The following is an 11,745-nucleotide window of genomic DNA, read 5'->3' as shown; positions in this document are numbered from 1 at the left end:
ATAGTAATATAAATTTAACAGTATAAGGGGTATTTACCTTCAATGAGAATGATGATCGTGATGTGGAGGGAGAGGGGGTTGTTATGGGGAAGAGGGGGATACAGCCCCACTCTCTTCAGGTTCATCAATGTTTGATGAGGTGGGTGATGCAAGGACATCTTGGCTGGTGGGTGGGTTGGTGATTGTGGCAGCTGTAGCAGCAGCGGTCTTGATAAAAAAGCTGTACCTTATAGGGCAGTGGTGTCAAACTAAAAACCTTTTGAGAGCCAATTCTTATTTTACTTACCCTTTTCAGGGCCAGCACAAGTGCTATATCACATATTTGCAGGATTGAAGTTTACAGCTTCTCACATTGCCTTACCTGGCTTAACAGGAATACCTCACTTGGGTTTGTTTGATCTTAAGTACGTAAAATTAATTTTACTAAATAAACATGATTATATCTATTTCTATCATAATTTCACGGGATGATAAATTTTACCGTCATCCCGCGGGCCACACCTGACCATCCCAAGGGCCACATTTTGCCCCCGGGCCATGAGTTTGATAGCCCTGTTGTAGGGCCGCATTGTATCTTCCAAGGTATGCTTAAATGCAAGGCTATGGTCTGTAAAAGGATTAATTTCCATAAAATGCTTAGCCAAAGTGTGTGTGTGTATGGAGTACTGTGTATGTTGGAGTACTGTGTGTGTGTTGGAGTAATGTGTGTATGTTGGAGTACTGTGTGTGTGTTGGAGTACTGTGTGTATGTTGGAGTAATGTGTATATGTTTGAGTACTGTGTATGTTGGAGTAATGTGTGTGTGTTGGTGTAATGTGTGTATGTTTGAGTACTGTGTATGTTGGAGTAATGTGTGTATGCTGGAGTACTATACTGTGTGTATAAAGAGGTGTTTCTAAACATTCAGCTAGATATACCATGATGTATACAAGAACACTGTACCAATCTGACTAAGCATCAGCTGTTGGACAATATATTTTATGTACTGTAGTGTAGACAGTGTACAATGTGTAGTGTAGATAGTGTAAAGTGTGTAATGTAGACATTGGATCATGAAGGGTAAACAATGTAAAGTTTATATTTTAGGTAATATATGTACTGTGTGTAGTGTAGATAATGAATCGTGTGGACAATGTGAAGTGTACAGTGAGAAGAAGAGGGAGAGAGAGAGAAGTGGTTAGTGGGGAACACAGCTTGTTCTCTACAGCCACTGAACTGTTCATTGAAATATGCCAGTATGAGAGAGTTGGACAAGAGGAGTACAAAGGCAAACAATACATTCATAGACTATTGAATATTCTATATTTCTATGGTACCATTTTGTATGGGATCTGAACTAGTGTAAGAAATATCTGAGAGAGGATTTAGGTTCAGAGAGTGAAGGATATAATATACAGTAAATAGAGGTAATATGAGAAATACGTTAACACTGTCTTAAACTTGCTTAAAATTACAATGGATTATAGATTTAGATGAAAAACTTTCATTTCATGGTTGCTGAAATGAAATGTCAATCGAAGAATCCATGTATTGTACGCAGTTGCTGGCTGGAAATTTGTTGCTGTGTCCTGGTGAGACGAGAGGGTGTGCTCAATAATATCCAGACTAAAACGTAATATAACTGATATGACACACGATAGCTTTTCCCATGCATAATGTGTCTGGCAACTGGAATATTTCTCCAAGCTTCAACATTTTTTCCAATGAATGTGAGAATAGAAGTGAGTCGTTTTGTATTTCATGTTTTTCCTTGGTAGATCACAAAATCATGTAGGTGAGTTAAAGGTAAATTGTGTGATTTTTAAACAACAAAAAGATGGTAAAATAGTAAATTATATCACTTATATATTTATTGATTATAAAATGTATCATATTAAACACTACCACACTGAATGTATTTGGTATAGAGACAAAATTTTTACAACTTACTAATATGACAACAATGTTAAATTTAAGTAAAATAATCTTTTCAATAATTTTACTGATTATAATATATATATTTCAAAACTCATTAATAACAATAAAATACTTATACTGTACAATAATTTCTGTAGTTTGAAGAAGTAAAATTAATCTTGACAGAACTTTTCTTAAAAGCCATGGAAAAGCCCATAAATTCATCAGACACAGTTTAAGATTTTCGCTGTTGTACAAAAACTAGTACACGAGTCAATAATTATGTGGTATGTTGACAAATTAGATTTCTGATTTAGAGACATCATAGAAGAGTAAAGTTCTAGAGCTTTATGGTTGGTAGACTGAGATCTGTCCAGATGTTAGGTTTGTGGGATGCTTGAGGAGTTTGATGCCTCTTGAGTCCTGGGAGAAGTAGATGGTGATTTTAGCCATCAGAAGTAAGCAATGTCATCTTCCTTAGCCTTAGGGTGTTGGATAGAGTGGAGAGACAAATTCTGCTTCAGGTCCTTATACACTCGCATGTGAACAACCTCCTCCTCACCTATGTCAACCTCAAAAGAAAATAAGTGTCATTAGAAACTACCCATGAATGTAAATACAGTACTGTACTAAAAATCCAAATTTATCTTCCCACGGAGAATCTAATTTTAATCACAAATCTTTAAATAAAAAAATGTTGAAGAATCTAGCTTAGTGGGTTGCCATGGCCTGACTACAGTATGGCATATATGACAATGTTGTGACTTAAATATGAATCTTGATCAGGCTAATGTTTTAATTACACAATTAAAAAAAAGTAAATTAGTAACTGTACATCTACTGTAGTTTCAAAATTTTTGCATCTGTTTCAGTGGTGTGGCCAAAGTTAAAGTGTGCACTGAAGTATATGTCACCATACCTTTGGTCTTCAGCATTCACTGGGTCACACCTTTAACAACATGACTTTATGCTTCATGAAGAGAATTTTTTATACTGTATTTGAAATGCTTTGGAAAATTTGGAGAAAAAAAAATGAGAAGTTATCTTTGTGGGTAAAGTTAAGGATGCCATAAGGTAATGTGTATGTGTAATACAAGAAAAGGACAAATTTTTTAAAGATATGTTTAAAACCACTAGTTGACTACAGTAAAAGTCCAAAAATCCGGATGCCAGAAATCCGGACCACCCGAGAATCCGGACTTTTCGAAAACTCAACTTTTTTTTTTTTAGCGGGCTTTTGTGTGTATGTGCGCATGCGTGAGCGCCACAGCTGCACAGCGACAACAAGCGACCACGTGGTCGCCACTTTAAAACGAGCAATCAAACTGTGACAACATGTAATTTTGAGTCCTACTCTTTCCATTTACAGAGTACTGTACAAGCTCATAATAATGGCTCCTATAGTAGATAAACTTCGTTGTGTGAAGAGAAAGAAGAACACGTTGAAATTGAGTGACAAACTTGAAATAATTAAGAAACTAGAACGTGGTGTGAGCAATACTGTTCTAATGGAAACATACGACATTGGAAAGTCTACAATTTATGATATAAAAAAGGCAAAGAATAAAATTCTAGAATTCACAACTTTATCTTTAAAACTGCTCGTTTTGATAAATGAACCATGCTATATTTGCGAATGAATAAACTATCAAAATGTACCTGTTCATCTCTTCTTTATTCCTCCTTAAATTTGAATTTTAAAAGTACTGCCTGGGAATCCGGAAAATCCGAAAATTCGGACCGACCCAATCCCCAAGCAGTCCGGATTTTTGGACTTCTACTGTATAATGGAGTTAGACCTTTTTGTATGATCTTTTGCAATAAGGTGAAATAATGTATTTAGCACCGGAAAGTACTATCCGAATTGACAAACATTACATCAGAACCGAGACTGGGCAAACAGCTGCTATTTTATATTCCTATGTTGCATTACCTTAGCAAAGTAGTTAGTCCCGGCGACAACCTGAGTCTTGTAGGAGAGGAGTGTGAACTGTGACACCTCGCGGCCCAGCTTGTCCTCCACCTGCCAATATATGCAGTGCGGTACAAATAACTGATGACGTCGTTAAAGCATCACTCACACACAACCAAAATAGAAATTTCAAGCCGAATTTTGAATATAATAAATTTTTAACATTAACCACATATGCTGGTATAGTATAGACTTTTTCTTGTGTAGTTGTGGGTTCTAATAATGTCAGTCATTTGTCTGTTTGGAATATTTTTTAAGTAACAACACAATGGTCCTTGAGATACATAACACACGTAAGAATGAATACCTAAATGCATCGTGTAATGAGTCTTTGGAAATTAGAGGGTGTATCATTTTGAATGTAAAAACTAGCACATAATAGGTTTCAGAAAATCCTAGTTCTGGTTGGTTATTGCCCAAACCCTAAAAAATTATGTCAATGTTAAGAACTCTTTTTAAAGAAAAACTAATGTAAATTCGAATACTAATATTCTATACAGCAAAAATACCTTCACCTAAATGCTGATGTACTGTACCTGTAGGCAGATTCCTTAACACCAATAACACTACAAGGATGACAATGTAAAGCTCCAAAATTACACCATTACTATCTATGGATTTTCATTAACACAAACTCAAATTCTAGTGAACACTTATGCAATATGTCAAAAGAAAAAACTGAAATCTGAGTACAGTAATACCTCAGTAGGCACCACCCGAGACAAACATCTACCGTGCTTCACATTTTAGCGGTTAGTATAGATTAATTATTAAGGTCATCTGCCATGAGACTTGACAGCTTTTGATAACAATTACTGTACTAAACTTTTGTGAACATTCACAAAAAAATTTTGAAACTGTTAAATTAAATCTACTTTTGTTTTCATTGTTTTTTAATGACTGTTTCACTCACAAACTAGAGTAATAACTGGATTATTATCGGAAGTACTTAGGATATAATCCACAAAAAATTAAAGATTACTTCAAACAAAAAATTCAAAATACTGAAAATTAGAGCATTCTGGAGCTGGATGTTGAGAGTGGACAAAGTTGCCTTTTAGGGGAAGTTAATAATACTGGTGATAAGTTATCAATGACTTATCTAAGATAGTCTCTGACAGCCTAACACCTGTTAAGCTTCCCAACGCCGAATGTGACCCGGTGCCGTCTTCAGGTAAAGGTCAACATGGCACTGGCCCAGGATCCCAAAGATTGTTCATAAATTATTTACGAAATTACACACCTTTACCGGAGGGTATAATTCCTGTATAACTTACATCAATGTGTTGGAGGCAGGCACTGTGGCTTGGTAACAGGTTTATCCCTGGAGCCCTATTGCTATATATGGACAGAGGTGTTGGGGAGGGGGGGGGAGCATTAAATTTACATGCACAAATTTCATGGAAGTACTTAATTTCTGTATTGGCATCTGCTTAGTAAATGCAGAATATATAGATATTGTTTTAACTTAGACACTGTAGTAGTTTTCATCCTCTTTGAGTGATAGAAAGCATATGAGTTTTGATCATGTGATTTGCCGTGTTAAGATCTAGCAGGTGACATAAACAGGAGAAAAGACTGAGAAACACTACTGTATTATGTACCACCTTGCTCTCACCAAGGTGACATCTGATTAGTGTACTCTTAATTAAAATAATTAAGAAAAAAATTTATATGCAGTAACTAGTGCAAAAACCTTTAATGGCATAATCAATGTACAGTACAATGTTAAAGAAAACTTAAAACCTTACAGTGGGGTATGCTATAACGAACGGACCCTACTACGAATATTCCTATAACGAACGGTTTTACCTATAAAATTGAGAATGCTATAACGAACGAAACTCCTACAACGAACATTATTTAATTTTTTTTTATTACAAATGTTAATGATATTCTTTATTTCAGGGGTTTAGATGCATATTTATGCACTTTTTTACAATTTTTACAATTTTATATTATATTTTTCAGTGTTAAGTGGTTGTATTTGGGGGCCTGGAACGGATTAATCCTATAACGAACGAATGCTATAACGAACAAGGTTCTAGAACCAATTAGATTCGTTATAGCATACCCCACTGTATATCAAAGATATCAACCCACCTGGCCCTTCACTTGTATCAGAAGTTGCTGGACCTCGTCACATGGTGGCTTGGTCTCTGTAGTTCCTCCGGCTAACATATCTGCTTAAGTAACAAATTATATAATATATATATATATATATATATATATATATATATATATATATATATATATATATATATATATATATATATATATATATATATATATATATATATATATATATATATATATATATATACACGTGTGTGAAAGTGATATATTGAAACAATAACTAGGTTGGAGACCCAATAATACAACTTTACTTATTATTAAACTAAATTATTAAATAGAGGTTAAAATATGTGAAATTCTAGTCATTGTGAAAAAAATGTACGGTTAAATGTCTCCTATGCAAATCATTGGAGTATTAATCCAAATAAGATGGAAGAAATCAGCAGGTCCCGATGAGATATTTGCCAGAATATTAAATGAATAAAAGGAAGAACTTAGTATACCCTTGAAGAACCTGTTTAACGCCATTAAGGCTGGGTGTTACACCAGAGTCTTGCAGGATACCGAATGTGATACCGATTTTCAACAAGGGAGATAAATTACTATAGTGAAGTATTCTCAAACTAGGGCATAATCAGTGTTACATCAATTGTGGGAAAATTACTGTAAGCAATAGTTACAAATTCATTTTGAAATCGTCTTGAAAAACCCAAGTTGGTTAACGAATTTCAGCGTGACTTTACCAGCGGGCATTCTTGTCTGACAAATTTGCTACCATTCTTTTCGAGCATTTTCAAGTGGCCACAACTACCATGTGGAATACCTTACCAAAGCCTTTGATAGGGCCCCTCGCGAAAGAATTATTCAAAAATTAAGGCACATGGCATAGGAGAGTATAATCTAAGTCCGATTAAAGCAAGGTTAGGTGAGGGGTTAACCCACAATAAACAGTCAACATAAATGGCACAGAAGTAACCTAACTACAGTATTATAGTTGGCGCACTCAAAGATTCGGCAATCGGACCGTTACTATTCATTCTATACAATAACGACATAAATATGAGCGTTGACAGCAACTTAAGTAAATTTGCTGATGACAAAAAATGGGGCGATTAATTGAATCCGATAAAGGACTCGGGGAAATTACAAGAAAACCTAAAAAAAATTTTAGTACAGGTATAGACTGAAAAGTGGCAGATGAAATTATTCGTGGAGAAACGTAAAGTTCTTTGGTGAGCGGAAACTATCAGCCTAACAACGTAGACAGAAAAATACGATCGAGAAAGATACGGGGCAATGGTAAATAGGAACACACACAAATGCGCTTACTTACGAAATAAGCCTGACAGTATTAGTGAAGCGTGTTATCTTATATATCGCCCATGAGAGACCTCACTTGGATTATACAGACAACTGAATGGATATTGATCGCAGTACAAGTATATAAATGAAAGATGGGGTTAAATAAAGGTGATATAACTCAGGTACTTATGCTATCAAATTAGAAGTCAACACAACATTGCTTTTAATTTAGACAAATCTAAATGGGAATTGGGTAAACCTTGGTTTGGAAAGAGTTCCGGAAGTGAAACAAGTTATAAAACACCATCATTAACTCAAACTGGCTGGGAAGTTTCAAATGGGTTGGACAGATAGATATACAGTATGAGCGATATGGGTTGGGTGGGACTGATTCACAGGGGTCAGCAGGCATACTACAGTTTCATTATTTTTTATGTGCGTGCACTATCATCAGTTTGGGGGGCGTGTCCTGACCATGGCTTGAGCTGCGCGAGGGGCGTGTGGTGGGAGGGGAAGTATTCTGTCCGTGAAGGCCACTGGTTGAAATAAGTAATGCTGTTAATGATGCGTGTAAAGTAAATTAAGGATTTTCTCTGCCTTCATTTTCTTTTGTTGATTAATAGTATGAGCAACAGATGGGAATATCCAAATCATGTTTGTTTAGCAACACTGGGTCACCAATTTTGCGTTGCCTAGCGTACTAATAAACAGCGGCCATCAGTATAACTGAGGCAGGACCAGTAGATTAAATTATGACAACACAAGAGCATTTAACCATGTTCTGTAACTCACCTGCGATCTGAGTAACGAATACAACCGACACCAAACACGAGCCAAAACAGACTGGTGATTATTGCCTATCACATCACAGCTTGAAGTCAACTTAAGCAGTACGACACTTTCTGTCTTGGGAACTACTTTCCACGAAATACAGATACCCCGCATAATTTTGAAATATTATTATTCTAATGTTTTGGAAGGAATGTATCAACTTAATAAGTCAATGATATTTAAAAATTTTTGTATTTGTCTGGTTTAATCAGTAATCAAGTTCTCTACCCCACTGCCAGACAAACTGAGACAATGCGCGCGTTGGCTCGTCTGTATTCTGTAACTCATACTTTTATCCTCTTCGCCACTGATCGGCTCGCTAGCCGCCCGGGCGATCGGTCACGTCTCTGTCACGCACTGTTGGCAAATACTGGGCATGCACCGGCTCCTGAATGTACCTGAACCTGCTCCAGTGTTGGTCAAGTCTGGTCTTGAAAGAGCTCACACTCGGTGCCGTCACAACACTCTCTGGTAGATTGTTCCAAGAGTTTACAACCCTCACTCCAAAAAAGTTTGCCCTCACGGTTTTCTGGACTCAACTGAGTAGTGCCCCCTGAGATGCTTATACACCTCAACTAGGTACCCCCTTGTCCGTCTGTAGTATAAGCTAGGCAAGTTCAGGCGCTCCAATCTCTCAGGGTAGCTGAGGTGCCGAAGTGCAGGCACCAGTCTGGTGGCCCTCCTTTGAACATTTTCAACCAACTGACAGTCCGTAGCATATCTCGGGGACCAGACGGGGTGACAGTACTCCAGATGGGGAAGCACTTCACTCCTGAAGATCGTCACGAGGGACGGACCGTCTAGATATCTGAACGACCTTCTTATAAGACCCAATAATTTATTTGCCTGATTTACCTTCTTCTCACAATGGCCCGAGAACTTCAGCTCATTGTCAACATACACACCTAGGTCCTTCTCACACACAGTCTCAACTTGTGCATTTTCTTCATCCCTTTGGGACATATGATACGCCTCCTTACTGTTGGTACGCCCCAGGTGCATCCTCTTACACTTCGTGACATTGAATCTCAGCAGCCATTTCTTCGACCATTCCTGGAGCCCACAGAGGTCCTTCTGCAGCTCTTCACAGTCCGCTTGGTTCTTAATTTCCCGAAATAACTTGCCATCATCGGCAAACATTTGTATGGAGGAGTGTACAACGTCAGGCATGTCATTTATGAAACAAACAAACAACAGCGGGCCCAATACACTGCCCTGCGGTACCCCACTTGTTACAGGTACAGATGACGATTTCGTGCCATTAATCACCACACACTGCTTGCGGTCATGTAGAAAGTCTTCTATCCACGCTAGGACATTTCCCCGAATTCCGTACCCTTCCAGTTTGATTTTCAGCCTTTCGTGGGGTACACTGTCGAAAGCCTTGGCAAAATCTAGGTAAATATTGTCGATATTACCACCCCGTTCTAGAATATGGGTCCAAATATCCAATACCTTGAGCAATTGTGTTAAGCAAGAGCGCCCCGGCATAAAACCGTGTTGGCAATCTTTTACAAGGTTGTTTCGTAGTAGATGTTCCATCGCGGCATCTCTGATAATACTCTCAAGTACTTTACATATTATGCTGGTCAGGCTCACCGGTCTATAGTTGTTCGTGGAGTGACTATCGCCCTTCTTGAAGATAGGACTCACATAAGCCACTTTCCATTCACTGGGGACCATTTGTTCATCCAGGCATTTACAAAACAGAATCTTCAGGGGCTCTGCAAGCTCGTTGCACAGCTCTCTTAGCACTCTAGGATGCACCATGTCAGGTCCGGGACTCTTATGGACCTTTAGCCTGGACAGTTTATTTCTAATACCCTCTGACCCAGCTTGGAGAAGGTCGTGCCCGATAGTGTTCCCGTTAGAGACCAAGGAAAATGGCCGCCGTGGATCGTTGTGTCGTGGGGGAAGAGGAGGGGAGTGTGGGGAAAGACGACCTCCTTGCCACTCTGTTAAGGCAGCTGGGGCAGTTGAGGAGTGAGGTTGACTCTCTAAAGGGGGAAAATGAAGCCCTCAGGACGGAACTCCTTCAGGTAGGTGTCCTGCCTAGCAGGACACCTGCGAAGGAGGAGCAGGCGTGGAGAGTGGTTGTCTCCAAGGGGACTAGGGTCAGGCAAGCTGACCAGGGTGTGGAGTGTAGTAACCCTTACCAGGTGCTGCAGGAAGCTGGCGAGGAAGAGAAGAGGCAGGACGGTATGGATTAAGGAGAGGAGAGGGCAGTTGTACAAACCCTGCCCGCAGGTAAGGTCGTGGTAGTTGGGGATAGCCAGGTGAGGTTTATGGATAGGGCTTTTTGTGCGAGAGATAGGAAACGTAGGACTAGGGTGTGTTTTCCTGGGGCTGGGATAGGGCATGTAGCCGAGAGGTTAGACAGGGTTTTGTCAGGGGAGGGTACCAATCCAGTAGCGTGTCTTAGTGTGGGAGGAAACGACATAGGTAAGGTTAGGAGTGAGGAACTTTTCAAGAGGTATAGGGAGGCGCTGGGGAAGATTAGAGATAGGGGAGGGATCCCGATAGTATGTGGTGTCTTGCCTAGAAGAGGGGTTGGTCGTGAATGGCTGTCCAGGGCAATTGCTATAAATTGCCGACTGGAAAAACATTGTGCAAACAATGGTTGGGCATTCATTGATAACTGGCAACGATTCTATGGCAACGACTACCTGTACCGTCGCGACGGAGTACACTTGTCTCGTGAGGGGGTAAAGACGTTGTCTGCATCCCTGGAGCGTGAAATTGTCACTCCGAAGGGGGGGTTTCGCCAGTAGAGAGTGATCGGGGAAAGTGGGAGTCAAAAAACAAGCAGGTCCTGGGAAGTAAAATTAGATGCTCAGGACAAGGGGTAAAACAGGACCAGGGAAGGGTAGGTTTAAATGTATACTATACAAACAGTAGGAGCGTTAGAAATAAAATAGACTTGCTGAGAGCGGTTGTATGTACCGAGAATATAGACGTCATAGCAATCACCGAAACTTGGATGAATCTGGCGAGCAAAATCTTTTTTATCAGAGTACCACATAGAAGGGTACAACCTTTTTCACAAGGACAGGGAAGGTAGGAAGGGGGGAGGGGTCGCACTCTTCGTCAAGGATACATTAAAATGTTGTATTAATAATTCAATAAAGGGTGAAATAGGAACCGAGTCTGTGTGGGTAGAAATCACGGAAGGAAGAGAAAAACTAATTATGGGAGTGATGGTGATGATGAATAATGATGATTGATGCTGCTGAATGATCCCCAGTTATTATAAGACAATTCATCATCACTACACACACACTTGGTTTGATTTACAGGGGTGAGGTTAGATTAGTTATCATTTCACCCCACATTATGGCTTCGTCCCCGTGCAATAATAACCTACCTCAGAGTTCCTCATTTACTATTTATGAATGTTATACTAATATCCTCAGTGGCAAACCTCTGGATGAAAGGCTAAATATAAAATGAAAATACACCCGTTGTTGCTAATGGCGTAGTTACCAAAGCTGACTCAACTGACCAATGAGAGAGCGGGTGTTTAAAACTTCAGCCAATCAGAAAGTTAAACTAAAAATGTGTTCGGAACTCTGTATTAATTCTTTTTACTGATAATATATATCCAATTTTTTATCCTTTAGTTCATAAAAAATTATATATGCAAAATTTTAGTGTATTTTGTATTTTAT

At 38.9% G+C, this 11,745-nt stretch overlaps 1 protein-coding gene across 2 annotated transcripts; it reads right to left on the bottom strand.

Annotated features, from left to right (window-relative positions):
• Window positions 1–1,815: 1,815 nt before the first annotated feature.
• On the bottom strand, window positions 1,816–8,190 carry LOC121870114 (cystatin-A-like). 2 transcript variants are annotated; one of them, XM_042371879.1, is made up of 4 exons: window positions 8,039–8,190; window positions 5,972–6,051; window positions 3,830–3,919; window positions 1,816–2,468 (listed from the first exon to the last, which is right to left on the bottom strand). In XM_042371879.1, the coding sequence occupies exons 2-4, from the start codon at window positions 6,047–6,049 to the stop codon at window positions 2,349–2,351; spliced, it is 288 nt and encodes a 95-aa protein (XP_042227813.1). In that variant the 5' UTR covers window positions 6,050–6,051; window positions 8,039–8,190; the 3' UTR covers window positions 1,816–2,348. The 2 variants fall into 2 exon arrangements, with proteins under 2 accessions (XP_042227813.1, XP_042227814.1); XM_042371880.1 differs by having other exon boundaries at window positions 5,972–6,054; window positions 8,039–8,176.
• Window positions 8,191–11,745: the final 3,555 nt, after the last annotated feature.

Source organism: Homarus americanus, unplaced genomic scaffold (assembly GCF_018991925.1).
Source record: "Homarus americanus isolate GMGI-L3 unplaced genomic scaffold, GMGI_Hamer_2.0 scaffold25129, whole genome shotgun sequence".
NCBI classification, from domain to species: Eukaryota; Metazoa; Arthropoda; class Malacostraca; order Decapoda; family Nephropidae; genus Homarus; species Homarus americanus.
Note: the sequence above shows the minus strand (reverse complement) of the source record. Positions and strands in the feature narration are given on the sequence as shown.